We start from the raw sequence: 26,655 nt of genomic DNA, 5'->3' as shown, positions 1-26,655 counted from the left end.
GAGACAACTTATTATTTTCAAACATTTTGTATGAAGCATTACTAGACACTAGGTATTTCTGAAGGGGAAAAAAGGATATAATCCTTGCTTTTAAGGAATTATGTATTGGGGAAAACAAAAACATAGCTATGATACATGTAATAAATTCTACAGAAGAGGAATAAAGGAGCATTAAATAAAGGGCAATACACAGAGGAGCCAACTTAAACTGACTCCTTAAGACAGATGGGAAAGAGAAAGGGCGTGGCTAGAACAAAGAGCCTTTATACCATCCTTGGAGTTTGGACTTGGCATTACAGTGCGTGGATGCACCATTACAGGAGTATAAGCAGGGAAATGAAATGACCAGATATATTTTAAAAACTCACCTACACTGGTTTCATTGTTTTATCTTTAAAAATACTGATCCACCTGGAATGTTGTAAATGTTACACTTCAGTGCAAGACAAGATGAAGTAAATCTCAAACATTAGTTAACATTAGTACATACAATGTTTACTATCAAAAAGAACTTTAGGGCTTCCCTGGTGGCACAGTGGATAAGAATCTGCCTTCCAATGCAGGGGACATGGGTTCGATCCCTGGTCCGGCAGGATCCCACATGCCACGGAGTGACTAAGCCTGTGCGCCACAACTGCTGAGCCTGAACTCTGGGGCCCGCGAGCCACAACTACTGAAGCCCGCGTGCCTAGAGCCCGTGCTCTGCAACGAGAGAGGCCACTGCAACGAGAAGCCCATGCACCGCAACAAAGAGTGGACCCCGCTCGCCGCAGCTAGAGAGGGCCCATGCACAGCAACGAAGACCCAACGCAGCCAAAAATAAATAAATTTAAAAAAAAAAAAAAAAGAACTTTAAAGCCTTAAAAGAGCTTTGACACGTCTTCGAAGTTTAATTTCTAGAATTACAGCAGAAAAAACATTCCTGCTGATAAGACTTAAAAGAGCTTGGCTGAACTGTGAAATGTTCAATGTGGCAAAACAGATTGAAGAGGCAGAAACTGATAAATGGCATCAGCTAGCAAAAATACAAATTATTGAGCACCTTACTGTATAAATTTCTATCTCGTTCTCATTTGGTACACTGCAAGATGGCACACTCCAAAAATTATTATATGCGGAGAGCAATCCTTTTCTAATCCTTTATGTCCATATATTTCCATGGAGATCAACATTAAAGTGTTTACTGCCTTGAGTGCAATCAAGGTATGGCATGATTTTAATGTGAATCCTTTATTGTCCTGTAAGGTCATGGCATAACTGATTTAATGTAGAACAGGTAGTTCGCATTCCTCAGCTAGCTGCTCTGTTCTTTCTCTTCCACGTTGAGTACAGTATCCACAGTTATTCCTACGTCCTGCAGTGACCAGCCTCTCTCCACTTCCAGAGTCCTTCTGGGAAAGGAAGTGGAAAGGCTGTATAGGGATGTGTGGTACCCAATTTTCATCATCCAGTCAAACAAGACCTAAAAGATAAAAAGTTTAGTTATCAAATACTGTACAAAATTGTGTCCCTCTAGATCACCATAATATTTTACGATTCTTTCATTGTTAAATCATGCCCCTAGGAGTCATGAAACAGAACTTTCATACCTTTCAAAGGAACTTTCAAGAGGAAAGTTTAAGGAACTTTTTCAAGGAAAAGAGCATGCCATGAATTTTGAGATGTGAATGACCTTTAATACCTGTTGTTTCAGAGAAGGCCTAGGGGCTACTGGCACCTACAGACAGCAGAAGCATTTAACAATTAGGAAAGCCCCAACCAAAGGGAATGGAAAGGTTATCCAATAAAAAGGTTAAGAACAAAAGGTTAGTATTTGGGAAAAAAGTCATTAGATTATAATCTAAGCCAACAGTCCACATCGAAATCACCCAGGAACTGTCACAACAGACATGTCCACGTCCCAGAGACTCTGCCTTTTGATAACCCAATATTCAATGGGCCATCCCTATAAATGTATCACATTTCCTTTCATGAAGATTCCCTTAGTAATTGTCCAAATTTCCACTTATTATTGGCTAAAAACAATGCCCTGGTCTGGGAAGATCCCACATGCCGCGGAGCAACTAAGCCCATGTGCCACAACTACCGAGCCTGCGCTCTAGAGCCCACGAGCCACAACTACTGAGCCCACACACCACAACTACTGAAGCCTGTGCGCTCTAGGGCCCATGCTCCACAACAAGAGAAGCCATCGCAATGAGAAGCCCGTGCACCGCAACAAAGAGTAGCCCCTGCTCGCCGCAACTAGAGAAAGCCCACGCACAGCAACGAAGACCCAACACAGCCAAAAAATAAATTTATAAAGAAAAAAAATCCCATTTACCCTCACCTGATGGGAGTACAGACAACAGATAACACCTCCTCCCTGCATGGGAATAAACTATTGCCAAATTCAACACAAATATTTCTCCAAATATGATTCTCCTCACCTGTGAACTGCAAGACTTAAAAAACCTTCTCCTCAGGACACGCCCACTTGGACATCGAAGAGCAACGGTCACGACCTGAGGAATAAAAATGTTCAAGTGAGAATTCCAACCACTGCTCTATGCAATTCCAAAACCACTACTCCTACGAAACACCTGTACACAGTTCTAAGAGCTCATGTGGAGTTTTGTAGGAATTTAGCTCTGAGAGTTGTACACAAAAATGAAGGTCCAGATAAAATTCACCCTAAACACAGAAATAATTCTTTTGGACCTGAAAAACATCTTCCCACTGATTGAGGAGACCAGTGACAGAGCCTTCCAGAGAGGACACCGAGATGCAAGGCTTCTGTCTGCCAGACAATATCGAGACTGCAACTGGGCTCTGAAAGTGACCCACCAAACCAAGAAGATCCAGGGCCACCTCAGAGTCTGCAGACAAGACAAACACTAGACTGGAAGGAAACAAAAAGCCACCCTTTTCACTCCATGACTGTAGGCTGTGCTCCGTGCCTACATCATGCGCGCAAATGAGAGACAAGCCTGGAGCTGGTCCTGGTTGCTGGGGCTGCAGGAGACCCCCCTCCCGGGAGCAGCTTTGTCCATTTTACATGTTGAGTTTCCCCACCATCTTTCCTCTGATAAAAGAGTTAAACAGCTAAAAAGAGCTTGCAACGTGCTAGTATATTAAAGGACACTCTAAGAAGAAAAGAGTGGGAGGGACCGAGAGATTATCACACTAAGTGGAGTGAGAAAGACAAATACCATATGATATCGCTTGTAAGTGGAATCTAAATATGATACAAATGAACTTATGAAACAGAAACAGACTCACAGACATAGAAAACAAACTTTATGGTTACCAAAAGGGAAAGTGGGTATGGGGAGGGATAAATTAGGAGTTTGGGATTAGCAGATACAAACTACTCTATATAAAAGAGATAAACAAGGTCCTACTGTATAGCACAGGGAACTCTATTCAATATCCTCTGATAAACCATAATGGAAACTATGAAAAAGAATATGCGTATATATGTATAACTGAGTGACTTTCCTGTACACCAGAAACTAACACAACACTGTAAATCAACTACACTTCAGCTTAAAAACAAGAAAAGATGACGATTTAGTTATTAATTCTGATGTTCGTTATTTACCGTTAGGAAACCCTTTACTATGGTCAACATTATCCCAACTGTCCCGGGAGTTCTGTTGGCAGCACAGTTTGCAGAAATAGTGGTTTTAGAGCAGCACCCACCACCCTTCAGGAAAGCCATGTTAGAAAATATTTCTATTCAAGTAGGTAAGGTGTTTCATTCATACCCAAATCAGTGCAATCTTTAGCTCTGTTACTACTTCTACTAAAGAAAATTTTAAAATAAAACAAAGAAATCACAAACTAACAATCACTGATTAAAAGCCAATTTTGCTTATTTTTAGAAACAATAAAACAACTTTTACAGTGAGGTTTTGTTCAAACTTTAATGATCTGATAGGATACTTAAAGCCAAATGCTTTAAGAAAAACTAAGGTTAAAATACAGTGAGTCAGGACTTCCCTGGTGATGCAGTGGTTAAGAATCTGCCTGCCAATGCAGGGGACACGGGTTCGAGCCCTGGTTCAGGAAGATCCCACATGCCGCGGAGCAACTAAGCCTGTGAGCCACAACTACTAAGCCTGTGCTCTAGAGCCTGTGAGCCACAACTACTGAGTCTGCGCACCTAGAGCCCGTGCTCCGCAACAAGAGAAGCCACTGCAATGAGAAGCCCGTGCACCGCGACGAAGAGTAGCCCCGCTCACCGCAACTAGAGAAAGCCCGCGCGCAGCAACGAAGACCCAACGCAGCCAATAATTAATTAGTTTTAAAAAAATACAGTGAGTTAACATTTTCTATTATGATTAACTACTTAAGAGAAATGAACTATCATTGTTTGAAACCCAGCTATGTTCTGTTATTACAATTACTGTGAAAGGTGGGTGTACAATTTCTCCTAAGATTACTGACAGTCTAGTGGACTGACCTATGAATGGGTAAAAGGCCTGGGACACAGTGCAAATTGGAAAGTAAATCACTGTCCCAAACACAGATTATTATATGAAATCTAAATGAAAAGTAGCAGCAATAATGAAAATTTAGTTCCCCTTAGAATGAAATAAGATAGCATACAATAATGAAAATAGTTGCTATGGTATTATGGTAACAATATGATGATTTGCAAAACTGTCTTCAAATTATCTTAAATTCTACACTTATTGTCTTTTCAATTTAAAAGTAGAAGAGTAGGGGCTTCCCTGGTGGCGCAGTGGTTGAGAATCTGCCTGCCAATGCAGGAGACACGGGTTCGAGCCCTGGTCTGGGAAGATCCCACATGCCACGGAGCAAATGGGCCCGTGAGCCACAATTACTGAGCCTGCGCGTCTGGAGCCTGTGCTCCGCAACAAGAGAGGCCGCGATAGTGAGAGGCCCGCACACCGCGATGAAGAGTGGCCCCCGCTTGCCACAACTAGAGAAAGCCCTTGCACAGAAACGAACATCCAACACAGCCATTAATAAATAAATAAAGCACACCTAGTATAGTGTAATTTAAAAAAAAAAAAAAAAAAAAGTAGAAGAGTAACATATGGGGACTATTCTATTGTGAATTCTAGACTACCATGAGTTAGTTCTTCCTCTCATTTAAAAAAATCTTACTGTATTATTTTAGAACTCTATGGATAGTTGTAATACGAAATACATAACAGGCACTTAAAAAAATCAGGGTATAATGCTTAAGAATTGCATTATGTTTCAGATTCCCCACTCCCTTAAAAGAAATCCATGTTACCCATTAGTTCACTCATCTATTAGTCTGCTCCGAAGTCCAAGCAGGCTTCCATTATAATAGGAATTTTCTCATATGGCTCATTATAGAGCCACAGCTACTACATATACAGAAACACACACACACACACACACACACACACACAGTGAAAACTTCATTCTGTTCTGATAACCTTTAAAATGAACGTTAGTCCCTTCCCGAGCAACAAAGAATTGTAAAGATGTCCCTCACAGCCACTACGGAGAACAGTATGGAGGTTCCTTAAAAAACTAAAAATAGTGCTTGCTTCGGCAGCACATATACTAAAATTGGAACAATACAGAGAAGATAAGCATGGCCCCTGCGCAAGGATGACACGCAAATTCATGAAGTGTTCCATGTTTTTAAAAAAACTAAAAATAGAATTACCATATGACCCAGCAATCCCACTACTGGGCATACACCCACAGAAAACCGTAATTCAAAAAGACACATGCACCCCGATGTTCACTGCAGCACTATTTACAATAGCCAGGTCATGGAAGCAACCTAAATGCCCATCGACAGATGAATGGATAAAGAAGATGTGGTACATATATACAATGGAGTATTACTTAGCCATAAAAAGGAAGGAAATTGGGTCACTTGCAGGAACATGGATGCACCTAGAGACTGTCATACGGAGTGAAGTAAGTCAGCAAGAGAAAAATAAATATCGTATAATATCACTTATATGTGAAATCTAGAAAAATGGTACAGATGAACCGGTTTGCAAAGCAGAAATAGAGACACAGATGTAGAGAACAAACGTATGGACACCAAGGGGGGAAAGTGGTGGGGGGGTGGGGATGGTGGTGGGATGAATCGGGAGATTGGGATTGACATGTATACACTGATGTGTATAAAATGGATGACTAATAAGAACCTGCTGTATAAAAAAATAGAATTCATATATTAAAAAAAAAAAAGATGTTCCTCAATGGCCTATATGGGAAAAGAATCTAAAAAAAGAGTAGATATATGTATAACTGATTCACTTTGCTGTACACCTGAAACTAACACAACATTGTAAATCAACTATACTCCAATAGAAATTAAAAAAAAAAAAGTCCCTCTATTCTGTGGGTGACACCACACATTTAATGGGCCTAACTTTAATAAGGAAATAGAGAATTTCCTGCAAGTTTTAACCTCCAGTATTCCTAAAAGTGAAATTATTCTTTTACATATGGACTCATGAAATAGTTGTGTGGCTTGAGGATTAAAATATATTAGTTATGACAGGGCAAGCTTTACGTATGATGATATATCATGATTATGATACCAGAGCAAAGCTGCAAAGTTGGCCAAATACAGAATAGTACTTTGCAGAAAGCCAGAAACAATATGACTACATGACTTACAAACATCCTAAAATCTTGGGTAACTGTGGCAAAGCACACATTGCTCCAGGTGTGCCTTTTTAACTTTGAAAACACTTCTTTAGGGTGATAGGGTGAAGGGTGGGTTAGAAAGGCACACTTCCCACACTAGAATGCTTTCTTTTTCTTGTTTTTAACTCTGATTATGATGATGACACCCCACACTTAAGGTCTACTTTCACTATTGTGAAGCAGTCAACCACAAGGGAGGGGAAAAGCCAGGCAGAGATGTCCAGAGGGACCAGGCTAACTGCCCAGAAACAGGTCATTAGATCAAGAGTAGGATAACAAGGTCAAGGAGAACAGGAGCGTTATTGAAAGAGGGACCGGGACACTGAGAATCATCCAAGGAGGTAAAACGAATGGCTGGTGAATGGTTAGCGGGAATTAGGAATTTATGCTTTGAATTCTTAGAAATCTGTGAGCAGTAGCAACTGCACAGGTGGAAAATGCCTTGCCCAATGATGAGTCTAATAGAATCAAAATCTTCCAATACTTATTTGCTTTTCTTGATTAGTGTAGAATAGAATACACTGTAAAAGTATCAACCAGTATCAACTATATATTAGCAGCACTCTTCATAAAGTTTCATTACATGATATAAAGTTGCTTGTACCTCATTAATACTATATATATATAGTGCATTTAACTATATATATACACTATATATATATACGGTGCAAACATTTAACATGTGATTTTCAGGTAACAATTATTTACCTTAATTTTGTTGACTTTATTAACCAAAACAAAGAGCAAAGAGGACCAAAAATCAGAGCAGAGCCAGAGGAAAAGGAAATAGGAGCAGGGAGAAGAAAATAGGGATAGTACTGCTAGTAGCGAAAATAAAGGGAAAGTTCCGGCATAGCCAGAGGGCCAGGGCTCTCCCAGCAGGGACCTCGGAAACTCCTGCCTATGGCTTCAGCTTCAAGTGAGGAGACGGGATGAGATCTCATTTAGGTTCATTCCAGCTCTAAAATTCCATTACTCTGACATACACTTTACTAAGTGTAGCACAAAATGTCATCTACCCGGTATGAGAAAAGGGTAGAAAAGAAACAAAGTGGAATGACTACGAATGACTCTTATAAAGAGGAGAGCAACATCAAGTGCCTCTGGGTGGAGGTCTCTTGACCTTTTTAGGGGCACAGACCTGAGATTCTGAAGAAGAACACTGTCCTTCTACCTATAATCACAAAAAGGTACAATTTCAAAGGATTCACTGACAACCTGATGTCTATCATCACCTTTGGTGACAGACTGCTGTCCTGTAGGAGTAACATCACGTGCTTTAAAGCCCCAGTAACTTCTTAAAAGGTGTTCCCTGTCAATCTGAGCCGTACTTAATCACTCCTGTATTGTAAGTGGTTGTTATGGATACCAACCCAGAGCTTAAGGAGAGGTGAGGGTGCAGGAGGCTCAGGGCAAACATGTCATGGGTATGGATTTGATGGGTGTAACAGGGAGGAATTAGACGTTTGGTTTTTCCTTAAATTGAGTTTCTCCCGGGGAATGTGATTCTCCTGGGGATTGATTGACACTTCATTGTCTCTATTTCTGTATGACTTTCAGATTTTCCTCAGACATCCAAAATACTAAACTTAAATGTTGCAAATGTGTTGACAAAAAAGAGACCCTCCTATGGCTTTCATGGCTGACTCAAAAATGTTTTTCAGGGAGTGTAACAGTTGCTGAGCCTCAGGAAATGGAAAACCATCCGGCTCTCCTTTGCCTAAGCCACTTCGTGCTTTTAAAGACACGCGTTCCCGTACGTTAGAGACTGTCTGAAACTGAGCTGGGCAACCGCAGGAAGGCAGCACAGATTATGACAAAGTTGGGCAGAGGGGCAGCTCAATGCAGAGTGGGGGCTCCAACCCCGCCGTGCAAACAGCAAACCAGCCTTCAATTCTAACACCTACAAAGTAGCTGCATTCTTCATTTTCTCTTTTTTAAGGGGAAAACTACAATTTGAAGTCATCTGCCTATCTTGATTCTATTTTAATAGGTAACTCGTTTGCTGACCTTAAAGTTTTGGAAAAGCCCAAGTATCCTATCTCTGCCTGATGAAGTGGGAGGGCTTTAAAACACAAGCTCGGCAGAGAGCAGGGTTCCAAAATAGGACTCGCGATGAGGAGTTTGATATTACCCCATATTCAAAACAAGATCTAAGCATAGTGCAATCACATAAACACTATGCTGTCTTTCCTTTCTAAACCCAAATTTATTTATTTATTGGCCACGCCTCACGGCTTGTGGGAACTTAGTTCCCCGACCAGGGATCAAACCCAGGCCCCAGCGGTGAAAGTGCCGAGTCTTAACCACTGGACCACCAGGGAATTCCCATCTAAGCCCAAATTTAGATAAAATGTACTTACTTGATATTAAAGAAAATAGAAAATATATTTAATTTTCAAAGAAAAAGAAATAAGCTTACTTCTTCAGCTATTTCAGGAGGTTCTTCAGGTAAATCAAGAACCTAAAGAAAAATAAGTATTTAGTAACAGGAATGTAAACAGTTTGAAGAAGAAAAAAATAATCTCAACATGAAGAGTTCCTTTCGATACAGTGTTTGGACATATCTATCCTTAATGAAATATTTTCTTTTACTATATATTTATAAAACATTTACAGTGAGAACGAGACTCACTTAATAAACATTTTTGGGTAAGCAACTTTGTGCTAACAGTAGATCATAAAAACAGGATTTGAGATGATAGCTACCAATCTATACACATTTAAAGAACTCCGTGTTTATGATGTTCCAAGACATTATACAAAAATGTACTACTTAACAGAAACAGAGGGTAAATATTAATTAAGTTCAATAAGACCCCAAATTATTTTGGTTCATACATATACACAGTAAGATGAGTGCATATTTATTTTTCTTCACCAGCATCTTCTAGGGGACTGGATAACCACCCTTCACTTTGGTTGCTTTCATGATTTACTCACGTTTCCCTATTTCTGTTATATTAATCTATTAAAAAAACAGATGTACAGACCATTTTCTCTCATTAAAACACTTGTTATGAACAATTTCACCTCCAGGGATGCTTTTTATTTTTTAATACCATAGATGCCATGTTTTATAACATTTTGTCTAACAAACATTAACTGCATTTATTAAATAAACCATTTGTTTTTCTTTGGTATAAAAAGCATATGTGACAGTCAACCAAAGGTTACCATCAGCATGAGATAATCTGTGCTATTAACAAAAAGCAAAGAATCTTGAAATTTTTATTAGTCCTATGGACTAAATGTTAGACACAGTTCAGTGATCTGATTCTTACTCTCAAGCTCCATGAAGGGACCACGAAACCTCAGACTGAAAAGCAGTATGTTAGAAACTACTTTTAGGGACTAGATAGCCTACTAGCTTTCCCTAAGACTCAATAAAAACAGACTTATTTCAACCTTAACCAGCTGCAAATCATAGTCAACTTAGGGATTAAAGATTTGGAAGAAAAGAAGGAATGATAAACCTGGGCATCATTCCAAAGTGGACAGTTGCTAACTCATTCCCTAGAAGGGCCGCTGAGAACAGTGATACACTCATGTTAATAATATTAGCCACTCACCAAATATGGCTTCATCGTGTCTTAGCTACCCATAGGAATAGTTCCCTTAGTAAACATAATATTTTTCATTTCTATATAATTTAATCACTTCCTCAAAAAGAACTATTCTCTAAATTTATCACCATTTATCTTCCTAGATTCCTTCTGAAGTTTGGCTCAGATCATTAATATTAATATTAAACAGGAAAAGTGATTCTTAATGAAGCTGGAGCTTAATAAATCCAGATGAAGACACCATCTGGATTAAAAGCCAGTCCTAACCTTCCCTCAGTATAACACTTTCACCCACAGAACAATATTCTTACTGCACACGGATACAGCTCAGTGAGCAGACATTAAGTAATGAACCTCCTTCTGCGTGGGCTGTTCAGCGGCTGGTGAAACTTTGGTTACAGGCTTAGGCAAGTTCCGTCTCTTTGCTGCTTCTCTGTTTGCTGTTTCAGAAGATGTTTGACTCTCACTTTCAAGCACCAAATCTTCATCACCCTGGTCAAAAACGAGACAAGTTCTAAAGAGATGCTCTCTATCGACTTTATTCTATTTACAATGGTTATTTCTTTTACCCTGATGGCATTTCAGTAAAAAAAAAATAATTAAGTCATTATTAGACCCAGAAATTTAAAGCATTATCTCCTTAGACCAAAAAAACATGGAACTTAACTAACGTCTCATAGAAACTACCCTGATCCCGCTCTGGGGCTCCCTCTGATAGTACAAGGCTGAGAGGGACCATTCCATTTTAATTGACCCCTAAGTTTTTCAGTAAGAAGAAAGAAGAAAACCTGAATGATATCCTTTCCTCCCTGCAGTAAAGGAAGCAAAGCAGTGCAAGAGATTGTGCCTTAAAAAGGCTGTGAAAATAGAACATGTGTGTAAAAACACAGGTCTATGCATGTGACCAGGCAATACTTCCATAGCTGCGTGTGGCCCTAGTATCTTGTTATATATAAATATATTTTAGCTCTCAAATTCAAACTTTGATCTTCCATTTGAATTAATCACTTTAGGAGGGATAGGATTTTATTCCAGAAATCTTAAAGATTACTTTTTATTAATATTATCTATTAAAACCTTTTCCTTAGCAAGATAATTCACTTAAATGTCAAAGTCTCCAATATATATACTTATTAGTTCAATAATGCCTTTCTTCTATATGTACTGACCTCTGAAAAGTTCTCTTTATCAAACTAAAAAGGGGCACTATTTTGGTAGGTTGTTTTCCCCATTCCTTTATCCTAAGAGAATTTGTTGGAAGGAGCATGGGGAATGGGAGTCAAGAGATCCTGATACTGAACAATTAAGTGGCCAAACTTAAGCCGCCTCACTGCAAACTAGGGGCTGGGTCAGCAATGGGTACACTTTCCTTCCTAGAGTCTCAGGTCATAACACCAACAGTCTACTCTCTCCCTGACTTTCTTTTGTCTCCACTAATTAGGTTAAAATATATACTAGTAGTACCATGGAGACATAGCCTAAAAGCAAGGGGCAGAATGACTAATTCACACCATGACCATTTCAGAAAGAAACGTGGCAGGCTAAGGTCAGGCTGTCAATGTCTAACATACAAAACTAACAGAAGACAAATGCAACTCAGAAGTGAAGTCACTACACAGAGTAGTTGCATTTTATGTTGCCATGTTTCACATTAATTTTATTACCCACCCTTGATTGTTTTATGACATATTTACCATTATGAAATGAATACAAACACTCTGCTTCACTGTCAGAATCCTGTTTACCTCTACTGGATCATTTTCTTTACAAAATGGTGAAAGGCGCAATATAAACAGAAAGCAAAACAAAATAAAACAAAAAAAAACAAAAATGTCTTTAGGACAGAAAGGATCTTACACAAAAAGTCTGCGGCCAGTTCTAAAATTGAATTCCTTTATGAATATCCTTTTTTTCTCTGTAAGAAAACTTAACATTGTAAACATCCACTAGCAAATGACGAAATTCATACTCAATGCCAAAGGAAAAAAGAGTCAAAGGTCAATTTGGCTTTAAAAAAAACAAAGCCAAACATGATGAATATTATGAGAGCTTATAATACCTTAGAGATCTGAATTCCCTCAAAGAAAAGATGTGATTTGGTCAACAGTTTTCTCAAAGACTGCCTTATGTTAGAGCTTTTTGAGGATCTAAGTTATATACTCTTTAGACATCAAAAACCACTTAAACACATGTGACATACTAATATGCTAAATAAAAACTGATATACAATCATTATAAATAAAGACTCCTAAAAAATAGACTGGACCAATCATTTGCAATTTTTAAAAAATCAGTATATGCTAAAGGAAACATAAGCAATAGCAGAATTCAAAATATAATATTTTCTAACCCCAAGTTTATGACCATTGCTTAACTTCCAGGTTTCACCCGTCATACGATAAAAGTGTTCTTCCAGCTTTTTCAATTTCATTTCCTGGTGTGGTTTTAGAACATTCTCTATGTATCTGCTGGCCTGTTCCAAAAAACATAAATTAGGTGGTGTTACTATACATTAACATTCCTAAGATTTTATTTACATTGTCTATAATGTTGTAAATAAGAATCTAGTAAGAAAGGGTGTTTTCACACTAATTCAATTTTGCCAAAAAAGCAACATCCTCCACTTCTGCATCACTCTCTAAAAATTTGCATTTGTGCTTAATGCAAATAAAAACAAATGTTCTATACTTCTGCTTGTATGGCAGTCTACCTATATATCCTTTAATGTGTTTTCAATGCAACAAAAAACTCAACGAGGGGCTGCAATACAAAGATGCAGAGGACAAGGCCTTTGACTTCCAGGAACTTAAACCCAAAGCAGTTTGTTCAAGGCGTGATGCCTAAGGCATGAACTGGTTTGGAAGAGCATTAATTAAATGTTGCTCGATCATGGTAAAGTAGAAAATATTTTTAGACTCAAAAGACATGGAGATTCTGGTTTTAAGATGACAGAGTGAAATTATTTCTGCCTCCCCTGCCTCTTGAAAAATCACCCCAAAACAACCAAGGGAACAAGAAACAGAAACCCTAATTCCATCACCAATGAAAAACAGAGAAACACTATAACCCCCAAACCACTATATGTAAGGACGGATAGAGGAATGATAACTGATCTGAGTGAGAAAACTGCAACCTGGGTGCTTGCAAAGGACGACAGCAACAGGAAGCCAGCCGTGCACGCCACAGACTGGAACAGCTCAGGAAGACAGACACCAGGTTCCGTGGCGGGGACACAGGGTGAGGGGCAGAGCTAATACTGGGGCTGTCGGAGGAAACCATGCATCAGCCAAGTGTTACCAACCTGAGTTCTGGGACTCTAATCAACAGAAGTTGGTAAGAAGCCAGATGAGAAATTCAGGCAACGCTTTATTGGGATTCATGCTGCAGCACCTGGGAGCGGGAACAAGTAACAGGTTCCCTTGCTCACTCCCTGGGGCGGGGGGGTGAGCTGGTCCCTTAAACAGGGTGAGGGGAGGGCTGGAGGGGTGCTTAGGTGGCCTGCCCACCCCCTTGGTGGTGCTGTGCGCAGGGACCATGGGCAGTACCCTGCTTCTGCTCCTGGTACCTCAGGAGAGGCAGCTGGATTTGGGCCTTTTTGTATCTTATTGTTCATAATTTGTCCCAACTGCACAGACATGCAGTTATTTTTAGTCCCTTATAATTTCTTTGTATTCTGTTGCTTTGTCCAGGTGCAAGCACTGCAGTAAAGGGTCCCAGGTCCCAGCCTGTCTCACAATGAGTTTGTACTGAACCAAGGATTAGGACTATTCCAATTCCTTGCATCTGAGTTTCTTAGAGAAAAGGCAGGAAAATTATAAAAGAGTTATTGGACCCCCAGACCCACTACTCTACCACACATCCAGGCATGAAGGTTTATGCTCTGGGAATATGAACCAGAGAGGCTGCTGAGTCACAGATCCAGGCCTAGTGGAGGGCAGGAACGCAAACTAAAACAGAAAAAGTACATGAAAATGCACCCACTGGAAGGTGACACAACCCAGCCCTTCACAACTTGACTCAGATTGCTGGCAGCCAGGCCTTAACCCCCCCAACACCTGGGAGAATGGAGATGCATTGTCTAGAGGAGGTGAATTGCAAAAGAGAAACACGGAGATACTGACAAAGCTAACTTACTCCTCAGTATCCCTACAGTTAAATTGGTGTCTACCCTACATCAGCAGACAACCCATCAAGCTTTGCTCCCATACACAGAAATTCCAATTAGCTTGATTTTCCTTTTTTTTGAAGTAAAACACAAAGCTTCATGAAATTTTACAAATACACCATCAGTCAGCCTTTTTTTTTTTTTTAATTATTAGCACCTTTAATTATTATTTATTTATTTATGGCTGGCTGTATTGGGTCTTCGTTTCTGTATGAGGGCTTCCTCTAGTTGCGGCAAGCGGGGGCCACTCTTCATTGCAGTGCGCGGGCCTCTCACTATCATGGCCTCTCTTGTTGCGGAGCACAGGCTCCAGACGCGCAGGCTCAGTAGCTGTGGCGCACAGGCCTAGCCACTCTGCGGCATGTGGGATCTTCCCAGACCAGGGCTCGAACCCGTGTCCCCTGCATTAGCAGGCAGATTCTTAACCACTGCGCCACCAGGGAAGCCCCATCAGTTAGCTTTTAATGTATCATTCTTAAACTGGAAGGACAGAGCTAAGAATTACCAGATGATTAAGGAAAGCCTCCGACGCGAAAAATGGAGACTAGAACTAACAAACAGAAAAAGGGAACCTGAAAAACCACACTGGAATTTTGAGGATAATGGTGCAATACTTCAGAATTCTAATGATTTTCAACCTGTAATTCTATACCAAATCAAACTATCCATCATGTGTCTGAGGAGAAAAATCACCTTTTTAGAATCCAAAGACTCAAAAATGTTATGCATCACCAGCACATGTCTGCCCAGGCTGGGCACTTCACCATGCACATAGATACACTGTGAGATACTGATTTATTAGTTTTCCTTTGTCCAAAGAGAGAAGACAGAGGGTTAAAGTTTTTAGACTTTTGCCAAACAGAAGAATCCCAACTTTTTTTTTTTTTCAAACCGTCAGGAATTACAGATGCCAATTAGTATATAATTGGCATATAGATGGAATTATAGTTAACCAATCCATCTCGCATGCAAGTCTTTAAAAATGAATAGTAACTTCCACAGGAAATAACATTAAACATTAGAAGCTCAAATATTTACAAGAGAACTTCTTAAAAAAGATCTCGCAAGGACACTTTCCTTGCTACTGAATTCAGATCAGGGTAGTTACAAATGTATTGAACAGTAACTCCTCCCACCCCCTAACAAATACATAGGCTTTTATTCTTGGGATCTGTTTTCAGCCTTCACTTGTTTACTTAAAAAAGGAATAATTTGCTCACCAGAAAAACAAGTGGTAGATGTCAAAATTGTAATGCCTTTGTACCTAGGCCTTTGTAAAGGGTTTATGTTTTTAATATTTAGGTAAAAGTCCACAATGAGTCTCCTCTTTTACAAAGGTCAATCATCAATCTGGCAACTGCACAAATGCTACCTGACATTTCAAGGTCACGAAAATAACTGTTAGATAATCATCCATGGTAAATGCAATTCGTAGCTAGCAAAACCAAACTTGGATGGGATGTAGCAAAAGCAGTGCTCAGAGGTAAAGTTACAGCTGTAAATATCTAATTAAAGAAGAAGAAAAGATATTAAATCATTAACTTTACACCTTAAAAATCTTGAAAAAGAACAAATTAAACCCAAAGCTAGCACACAGCAGCAAATAATAAGGAAGAGATAAACAGAGAATAGAATAGAAAAACAACAGAACCAATGAAACCAAAAATTGTTTCTTTAAAATGATCAACAAATTTCACAAAACTTCAACTTGACTAAGAGAAGACAACTAAAATCAGAAATGAATATGGGGAAATTACTACCAACCTTACAGCAATAAAAAGGATTATAAAGATGTACAATTGTATGCCATCAAATTAGATAACCAAGATGAAATGGACAAATTCTGAGAAACACACAATTACCTAAACTGACTCAATATGAAATAGGAGAGCTCAACAGACCTAACATAAGACTTTGTCAGTAGTTAAAAACCTCCCAACAAAGAAAAGTCCAGGACCAGATGGTTTCACCACTAAATTCTATAAAACCTTTAAAGAAGAATTAGCACCAATCCTTCTCAAACTCTTCCAAAAAAGAGACGAGGCGAGAACAGTTCCTAATTCATTCCATGAGGTCAACATTATCCTGATACCAAAGCAAGGCAAAGATACTACAAGAAAATTAAAGACCAATATCCCTTATGAATAGAGATGCAAAAATCCTAAACAAAATACTAGCAAACTGATCCAACAGCTTATTGAAAGGAGTATATACCAATGCCAAGTGTGACTTATCTCAAAAATGCAAGATAGTTCAACATAAGAAAATCAATTAATGTAATACATATTAATAAAACAAAGGGGGCATAAAACCACATGATCACCTGAATTGATGAAGAAAAAGCGTTTGACAAGATTCAACACTCTTTCATTATAAAACTATTTAGAAACAAGGAATAGAAGGGAACTTGCTCAACATAACAAGCATCTAGGAAAAAATCCATAGCTAACATCATACTCAATAGTGAAAGATTAAAAGTTTTCTAAGATCAGGAATAAGACAAGGATGCCTATTTCATCACTACTATTCAACACTGTTTAAAGTTTTAGCCAGAGTGGGCTTCCCTGGTGGTGCAGTGGTTGAGAGTCTGCCTGCCAATGCAGGGGACGTGGGTTCGCGCCCTGGTCTGGGAAGATCCCACATGCCGCGGAGCAACTAGGCCCGTGAGCCACAACTACTGAGCCTGAGCGTCTGGAGCCTGTGCCCCGCAACAAGAGAGGCCGTGACAGTGAAAGGCCCGTGCACCGTGATGAAGAGCGGCCCCGCTTGCCGCAACTGGAGAAAGCCCTCGCACAGAAACGAAGACCCAACACACCCAAAAATAAATAAATAAATAAATAAATAAATAAAATGCTGCCTTAACTCCAAAAAAAAAAAAAAGTTTTAGCCAGAGTGATAAGGCAAGAAAAAGAAATAAATGACATCACTTTTGGAAATGAGGAAGTAAAACTATCCCTATTCTCAAATGATACGATCTTATACATTAAAAATCCCAAAGAATCTACACACAAAAACCACTAGCGCTAATAAAAAATAAGTAAAATTGCTGCACACAAGATCAACGACAAAAATCATTTGTGTTTCTATACACTAGTAATGAAAGTTCAAAAAAGAAAATTAAGAAAACAATTGCATTTATAATAGCAACCAAAAGAATAAAATACTTAGGAATAAATTTAGCCAAGAAGGTGAAAGCTATGTACACTGAAAACTACAAAACACTGTTGGAAAAAATTAAAGACAGAAATAAATGGAAAGACACTGCATGGTTATGGATTGCAAGAATTAATATTAAGATGCCATTACTCCTCGCAGCAAAGAAGACTTAATATCATTAAGATGTCAGTACTACCCAAAGAAATCTCCAGATTTAAGTGCAATCCTCAGAATTCCAAAGCCCTTTTTTGCAGAAATGGAAAGGGCAATCCTCAAATTCATATGGAATTGCAAGGGACCTCAACAGCCAAAACAATACTGAAAAAGAAAAACAAAGTGGGATGACTCACACTTCCTGATTTCAAAACTTACTAAAGAACTACAGTAATTAAAATAGTATGGTCCTGGCACAAGGATAGATATATATATATATATAAAGCAATGGAATAGAAGTGAGGGCCCAGAAATAAATCCATATATCTATGGCCAATTGATTTTCAACAAGAGTGCCAAGACCATTCAATGGGGAAAGAATAGTTTCTTTAACAAATGCTGTTGGGACAACTAGATATCCACATGAAAAAGAATGAAATTGGGGCTTCCCTGGTGGCACAGTGGTTGAGAGTCTGCCTGCCAATGCAGGGGACACGGGTTCGCGCCCTGGTCTGGGAAGATCCCACGTGCCGCAGAGCAACTAGGCCCGTGCATCGCGATGAAGAGTGGCCCCCGCTTGGCACAACTAGAGAAAGCCCTTGCACAGAAACAAAGACCCAACGCAGCCATAAATAAATAAAAATAAATAAATTAAAAAAAAAAAAAAAAGAATGAAATTGGACTCCCATCTCACACCATACACAAAAGCTAACTCAAAGTAGGTAATAAGCTAAATATAAAAACTAAAACTAAACACTCTTGGAAGAAAATATAGGGGTAAATTTTCATGACTTTGGATTTGGCAATGGATTCTTAGATATGACACCAAAAGCATGAGCAACAAAAAAAATAATAGATAACTAGACTTCATCAAAACTAAAATCATTTTTGTGCATCAAAGGACAATAACAAAAAAGTGAAAAGCAATCCACAGAATGGGAGATAATACTCACAAATCAGATATCTGATAAGAGTTTAGTATCCAGAATATATAAAGAACTCCTATAATTCAACAACAGAAAGACAAACAACCCAATTTAAAAACAGGCAAAGAACTTAAACAGACATTTCTCCAGAGAAGATATACAAATGTCCAACAAGCACCTGAAAAGGATTTCAACATCATTAGTCATTAGGGAAATGCAAATTAAAACGTGATACCACTTTGTATGCATTATGATGAGTATTGGGGGGGTGAGGGGTGGAAATAATAAATGTTGGTGAGGATGCAGAGAAACTGGGACACTCAGAAACTGCTGGTGGGCATACAAAATGGTATAGCCAGTGTGGAAAATAGTTCAGCAATTCCTCAAAAAGTTAAAATATAGAATTACCATATGACCTAGCAATCCCATTTCTATGTATATACCCCAAAGAACTGAAAACAGGTATTCAAATACTTGCACAAAAATATTCACAGCAGCACGATTCACAATAGCCAAAAGGTGAAAACAACCTAAATGTCTATCGGTGAATGGATAAACAAATTCTGATCCGTCCATACAATGGAATATGACTCAGCCATAAAAAGGAAAGAAGTACTGATATATGCTATGCGGATGAACCCCAGAACACATTATGCAAGTGAAAGAAGTCAGACACAAAAGGTCACGTTATATGATTCCACTTGTATGAAATATTCAGAATAGATAAATCCATACAAACAGAAAATAGACTGTTGGTTGCCAGATGATGGAAGGAGTGGGGAATGGGGAAATAACTGTTTAGTGGGTATGAGGTTTTCTTCTGCAGTGAAGAAAATGTTTTGGAACTAGACAGGGGTAGTGGTTGCACAACATTGTGAATATTCTAAATGCCACTGAATTATACACTTTAAGATGGTCATGTCATGAGAATTTGACCTCAATAATAAAAAAATCTGAACACAAACACATAAAGCAACAGACCTAAATTTAAAATGCCCCAGACATTTTTGTATTCTCTTTATATACTCTCCAAAACATATGCTTTACCTTTTCACCCTGTGCCTCTTGCTGTTTTTTCCTCACAAGTTTTTGCCTTTTCTCATTCTTCTCTTCTTCTGCTTCTAAGACATCAAAACATATAAGTACTTTTTAATTCCCAAGTATCAGTATGTTGAATGTTATTTTCTCTGAAAATCTTCTGTAGGTCTTCACATTTTGGGAGAGAAAAGCCTTCAAAAAACAGACTGTATTTTTCACATAATGAAAATGAGATACATGCAGACAGTTGAAACAAGGAAATCTGCAAGAAATTTCTTTCTGTAAGAAATGTCAATCTGTAAGAAAAGGCCTATTCTGAAACTAAAATTCTCTGACATGTGTTAACATTGTGTGTTACAGTTTTGGTGAGGAGACTTCAAGAATAATTATGGGGCTTCCCTGGTGGCACAGTGGTTAAGAATCCACCTGCCAATCCAGGGAACACGGGTTCAAGCCCTGGGCCGGGACGATCCCACATGCTGTGGAGCAACTAACCCCGTGTGCCACAACTACTGAGCCTGCGCTCTACAGAGCCCGCAAGCCACAACTACTGAGCCCGTGTGCCACAACTACCAAAGCCCAAGCGTCTAGAGCCTGGGCTCCGCAACAAGAGAAGCCACCACAATGAGAAGCCCACACACCGCAACAAAGAGTAGCCCTGCTCACCGCAACTAGAGAAAGCCCGCGTGCAGCAACAAAGACCCAATGCAACCATAAATAAACAAATAAATAAAATTTAAATAAATAAATAAACAGTAAAACAGAACATAATGCACTGAATTCACTATTGGCAAGCTTCTTTCTAATAGGATATAAGAATGTAGACATTAGTTTCAGGATTCATCTGTTCTGAGGTTAACTACAATATTGTTTTTGTTTTGTTTTGTTTTTTTAATAAATTTATTTACTTATTTATTTTTGGCTGTGTTGGGTCTTTGTTGCTGCATGTGGGCGTTCTCTAGTTGCAGTGAGTGGGGGCTACTCTTTGTTGCGGTGCGCGGGCTCTAGAGCACAGGCTCAGTAGTTGTGGCTCACAGGCTCTAGAGCGCAGGCTCAGTAGTTGCGGCGCATGGGCTTAGTTGCTCCGCAGCATGTGGGATCTTCCCGGACCAAGGCTCAAACCCTTGTCCCCTGCATTGGCAGGCGGATTCTTAACCACTGCGCCACCAGGGAAGTCACTACAATATTGTTTTAAAAGGCTTCTAACACAAACTTTTACTTACCACAAAAACAAAACAAAAATAAGAACAAGCATGGTTTCCTAAAATTAAGAGCACTTAACTATACATACGATATAAGTGCGTAAATAAAAACTGCCAGAATGGAATGAAAAATAAATTATCTTTAACTCTTAATCTTAACGATAGATATATTTACCATTTGTAGAACAGTTTACAAGCTGTACTACGTACCAAACAGCAGTTAAGCTGCACAAACACAAAGACAATTTAAAATTAGCGAACGTGCAGAAATGCTATAGTTTCAAATGTATATACAAGAAAAAAGTATAATTTCTCATAAAAGTATTGGGATTTATAGCCTGTCCAAAATTGTAACTAAAGTTGTAATGATTATTCTACCTTGAAATTACACAGCACAAATTAATGGTAAAATGACTCTTATTGTGCAAAGTTCTAGAATAAATAAAGGAAAGAAATTTCGGTAGAAAAGTATAAAAGGGTAGCATAAACAATAAACTTACCTTTCAGATAAACTTGGGAAGATTTAAACGAGTTAACCCATGAGGTGGTCACAGAAATAATTAATGTAAGGAGAGTAAGCAGTAAGAAAATCCGGCCACACAGCAAAATTAGATCTTTGATTCCTTATAAAGGTTAAAAAAAAATACAATTAAAATTCAAAACATTTTTCTTGATACTAGGTATTAACACATTAGAAGATCATTTGTACTAGAAAAGTACAGTAAAAGTTAAGGTATGCAACTGTCTTAAGATTTTTCATATAGTCTCCTTTGGGTGCCAAAATTCCTGACTGTCACTACCAGAGCAAGTTTTCAGAAAATGATTCTAGAACATCTTATGTCTCAGGAATATAAGTAGAATTCGAGTGATTGGCTACATTATAAATATATGACTATCAATAATGCATAAATTCTGGTTTCCCTTCTTCCCAGAGAAGGGAAGAAAATTATCCACATAATTGGGAATTAAATCGTGATGGTATCATCTTATCAAACTCTAGTTCTATTTAAAAACAGTCACTCTCACTGAAACAGCAAATTCTTATTTCTGACAGTTAAATTATGCAACTCTGTACTTCTCTATTTCTCAATATTTATTCTATCATATGTAAATAAAATTACTAGATACATGTTTGCCTAGAAAAAAAGTAAAAAACTTGGTTTTGTATTACCTTAAGAACCAAGATGAAAATTAATCAGCAGAAATGTAACAAGTACCTACTTTGTGTAATACAACTTGCCAAATGGTGAGGGAGGGTAGATATAAAGTAGGATAAAAAATGGTTTCTACCCTCCAGGAATTTTTAGTTTTGTTTTATAATTCTGAAAAGTTACCAGGCAGACATACAGAGGAACCATCTTACCAATGTGATGGGGGCTGGCAGTCAATTAACTGAAAATTAAAGAAGGAATTATATATACAGACTTAATTTTTAACTGAAAACAGATATATATATATATATCATCCTTTTTTTTAAAAAAAAAAAAAGCAGTTTAAAGTTGTTTAGCGAAGTTTTTTTTTTTTTTCTTTTGCATTACAGCCCTTCCAACCTTTGCCAACATTACTACTGATTCAGGTATTGCTCATTATGACACATAATTAAATCTCGGGTAACTGGTCATTTCAAAAGTAATTTGACACCTAGGGTATTGGTATTTAGAGAAACCGCTGTGTTATGGGATTTATGTTCCATGTATTGCTTTTTGTTCTAGCAAGCAAGCAGTTTCAAATGTCATATGGGAATACAAAAGAATTAGATTAATGTGTGCACCTCTCAATTAGAAATTTTTAATATTAAGTTGAGGTGTTTTGTTTTGCTTTGTTTATACCTATTCTCAAGAGCCCATATGCAGGGCACTTCAAAGGATAACGTGAGGAACCAGCATTAAAGTGTTTAGCTTAAGTACAAGTAAAAATGTATCAGCAATGAAGGCTTTTACAAAGTAGAAAAAGACAGGGATCATTTTTCAATACATGTCCAAAAATATAGCCCAGGTGAATGAACACTCCTCCTCCCTTTGGTAATTCAATAGGAGGAGGAGGAGAGGAGGAGAGGAGGAGAGGAGGAGGGGAGGAGGGGAGGAGGGGGAGGAAGGGTCTCTGCTCTCAGGAAGTATATTCCCCTGTGGTCAGAGCTGATCATGTGAACAGATCTCCTTCTGCAACCCTGAGTAAACACCTTCTCATTGACTAGTGACTCAAATATTAGTGCAAAAGTAGAAGATTCTAGATGAGCAGAGTAAGGGTGAATTCTTTAAGGTAAGGGAGCAGGTAAATTCTGGAATAAGTGTGAGTTTAACATTTTTGGATAAAGGTCTTGTTAGATTCCAATACTGCTTGAGACTTCTGGAGAATCTCTGTAGATTTTTTAAAAAGCATTTTATTTTACTTTCTTATTCCAAGCAACATTCTGGGTACCTGACTTCTTGGGGGTGGGGAGAAAGAGAGGAAATATACAAAGCTCGGTTTCATCACGGTCTCTAATTTTAGGACTGAGTTTAAGGAGGGAAACAGACATGTAAACTGATCAATAATATGTCCAAAAATGAACTGATTCTGGTCCACCAGTTTCCTTTCAGTTTTTCCTTTATCACTGGCACCACCAACGACTTGCGGTTGTTCAACTCCACATGTAGGAGCCATCCTTGAATCTCTCCTTTCTCTCACCCTAATCATTAATCCATCAACAAATCCTAGTTAGCTAATATCCCAAATCTGTGCACATTTCACCTCCTCTGTTATCCCAGTCAGGCCAACCATCAAACAATCATCACGACTTCCCCACCTCAGAAGCCTAAGATGCCTCACTGCTTCCACTGCAGTTTCCTTGCTAAACATTCTCCACACAGAACCCAGTGACCTGTGTTAAAACCTTAGGGGGCTTCCCTGGTGGCGCAGTGGTTGAGAATCTGCCTGCCAATGCAGGGGACACGGGTTCGAGCCCTGGTCTGGGAAGATCCCACATGCCACGGAGCAACTGGGCCCGTGAGCCACAACTACTGAGCCTGGGCGTCTGGAGCCTGTGCCCCACAACAAGAGAGGCCGCGACAGTGAGAGGCCCGCGCACCGCGATGAAGAGTGGTCCCCACTTGCCACAATTAGAGAAAGCCCTCGCAGAGAAGCGAAGACCCAACACAATCACAAATAAATAAATAAATAAATAAATAAAAGAACGTGAATCTCTTTAAAAAAAAAAAAAGAAAGAAAGAAACCCTGCGAGAGGGTTTCTAAAAAGCCCTTAAAAAAAAAAAAAAAAAAAAAACCTTAGGTAAGTCCCTTAACCTCCCTATATCTCAGTTTCCTCAACTGTAAAAAAGGGATTATAATAGTACCCACCCTCTATGATTGTAAAGCGGATTAGATGAGATAATGAATAAACACTTAGACTTTGGTTTACAGTAGGTGCTCAATGAATGTTTCTATCTTGAGCCAATCTCCCTCTTAGTCTCCTTGATCCAGCCTCAATTTTCTTCCTCCTTTTCCTCCAACACATCACAATTCCTTTGTCTGGAATGTTTTCTCCCGGCTTTTCAAAGGGCTGGTTCCTATCATATAAATCTCTGCTTAAAATCCTCAGTAGGCCTACATCACATCAACCTGTTTATTTCCTCTTGAGCATTCAACACAATTTGGAAGTCGTGTATATGCTTGTTCCTCTGCTTTCTGCCTCAGTCCCCTTTCACGCAAAACCTCACCAGACCTGGAGAGATTTTTTGCGCCAAGGGGAGTCGGCCTCCCCACGGCGGCGGAAGTCTCGCTCCCCCCAAGGACCCGCGCCGGAAAAGGGAGGCAGGCGCGGTGCAGCCTGGGAATCGTAGTCAAAGCTGCCTAGAGGGGACGCGGCTGGGAAACGGAAATTCTACGCAACGTTCACGGGACCGTCACCTGGGTATGAGCACCAAGAGGGAAAAGACAACACTTACCCAGATCTGGGATCCCACGCCGGAGCTCCAAACACAAGAGAGGGAGAGCAGCAAGGAAGAAAACGCCAACAACGCCACGAGAAGCCATAGTGGCGGACGCCCTGCTTCCGGGCGGAAGGCCCACCCCTTCCGGTTGCTCCTCCCTTGGAAGGTGGAGTGGAGGAACCCTGCCTAAGGCAGGAATTTGGGGAGACAGCTGGACCCTAAAGCCAAGTCGTTGGTCGGACTGAGATAAGACCAGGTTTTTGAACTCATAATCTGTAGCCTTAGAACAAATGCAGGTCACCTCCTCACGTCACGTGATGTCCAGGGGAGACGGCCTTGCTGGCGCCCGTCTAACCAAGTTCTACGAAAGCAAAACGTGGGCTCCAGTGAGGCTGGCTGCACCTGCGCCTTTGGCCGTTGGACTCTGGAGACTGAGAGCTCAAGAGTAAAATGAGGGGCTTCCCTGGTGGCGCAGTGGTTGAGAATCCGCCTGCCAAAGCAGGGGACAGGGGTTCGAGCCCTGGTCTGGGAGGATCCCACATGCCGCGGAACAGCTAAGCCTGTGCTCCACAACTACTGAGCCTGCGCTCTAGAGCCCACGAGCCACAACTACTGAGCCCGTGTGCCACAACTACTGAAGCCCGTGAGCCTAGAGCCCATGCTCTGCAACAAGAGAAGCCCATGCACTGCAACGAAGAGTGGCCCCCGCTCGCTGCAACTAGAGAAGGCCCGTGTGCAGCAACAAAGACCCAACGCAGCCAAAAAAAAAAAAAAAAAGTAAAATGAACCTAAGAGAAAGGGTACTGGGTGTTGACACTGTCGGGGGCAGCCTGGCCCCTGGGCCTTGTGTCCGTAGTGGGTGATTGTGGGCTTTTGTGTCAGACAACTGAGCACCGCTCTCTGCTGAAACACCTTCTATATCACCGTGACGATCCCCGGCCCCTTTCACGGTCTCTAGTACCTGAGGGAATATGACTCAGAAGTGGGGCCTGGCACCTAATCCTGGAGACCCACTACCCCTTGCTCCACTCCTCGTCAGTTTTGCCAGCAGGTGTTACTGTTAATAACTTAACTCAGCCTCACAGTTATATTACCTCATTGCCATCCCATGATTCACCTCTGGTGCTTCTGCCAACCTGCAACGCAATTAAGCTACGGAGATCGTCGCAATTTGCAAGATTTCTTGCTTGAAAATTCATTTTCTGACCTAGCCATCAATTTTCCCACCCTTCAGTTTACTTCAGCTAACATTTATTGAGCCCCACAATTTGGTAAAGAAGGACTCATGGAGACTCAAATATGTGTAAGTTACTGAATTTGTCCTCAAGAAGCTCAGAAAGTCAGTTTAGTGGGAAAGAGCCCTGTAAACAGATATATACGGTGCCTGAGTGTTGTGATTAGGATGCGCACAGGGGTCTGTGGAACCCTATCCCCAGCGAGGGCTTGAATGCTTTTCTGAAGGAAACCGTGCCCAAATTGTGCTGTAAAGTTTAGGAATTGGGGAAGGGGTCAAAAGGAAGAATGGGATTGCAAATTTAGGAAACTGTGAATGCAGAGGAACAAGCAGCAGTTTAAAATATTGCAGTTCCAAGTTTGAGTGGAGGTGCATTAAGGTAGTTTGGAGCTAGGACCAGAGAGGGCTTGGCTTTGTGTGTAGGCTAAGAACTTTATCCTGGAAGTGAAGTTGCAAGATATGAGGGCACAATCTCAAAATCAGTCGAGGTGAAGTAATACAAATTCTAACATGACATACCAATTAAATAATTAACTATATTGACTCATTCAGAGGTTCTCGTCTACATGAAGACAGGAAAGAAAGGAAGTTCTTCACCTCTTAAACATCTTCATTTTGGTATGATTTTCTCCTTTAGGTATTTTTCT

The 26,655-nt window shown here is 39.7% G+C and overlaps 1 protein-coding gene and 1 non-coding gene across 3 annotated transcripts; one reads left to right on the top strand and one right to left on the bottom strand.

Moving 5' to 3' along the window:
• Positions 1-866: 866 nt before the first annotated feature.
• On the bottom strand, positions 867-24,903 carry UBXN8 (UBX domain protein 8). Of its 2 annotated transcripts, XM_068532190.1 has the most exons (8): positions 24,790-24,903; positions 21,367-21,489; positions 19,674-19,747; positions 12,577-12,699; positions 10,581-10,718; positions 9,083-9,124; positions 2,430-2,504; positions 867-1,462 (listed from the first exon to the last, which is right to left on the bottom strand). In XM_068532190.1, the coding sequence occupies exons 1-8, from the start codon at positions 24,875-24,877 to the stop codon at positions 1,295-1,297; spliced, it is 831 nt and encodes a 276-aa protein (XP_068388291.1). In that variant the 5' UTR covers positions 24,878-24,903; the 3' UTR covers positions 867-1,294. The 2 variants fall into 2 exon arrangements, with proteins under 2 accessions (XP_068388291.1, XP_068388292.1); XM_068532191.1 differs by lacking the exon at positions 2,430-2,504.
• Positions 5,527-5,633, top strand: LOC137756120 (U6 spliceosomal RNA). The gene has a single exon (XR_011072178.1). It is a non-coding gene; the product is annotated as a U6 spliceosomal RNA (small nuclear RNA).
• Positions 24,904-26,655: the final 1,752 nt, after the last annotated feature.

The sequence above is a fragment of the Eschrichtius robustus genome, chromosome 21 (assembly GCF_028021215.1).
Source record: "Eschrichtius robustus isolate mEscRob2 chromosome 21, mEscRob2.pri, whole genome shotgun sequence".
NCBI lineage: Eukaryota > Metazoa > Chordata > Mammalia > Artiodactyla > Eschrichtiidae > Eschrichtius > Eschrichtius robustus.
The sequence above is the reverse complement of the archived record's forward strand: the minus strand, read 5'-3'. Positions and strand labels throughout refer to the sequence as shown.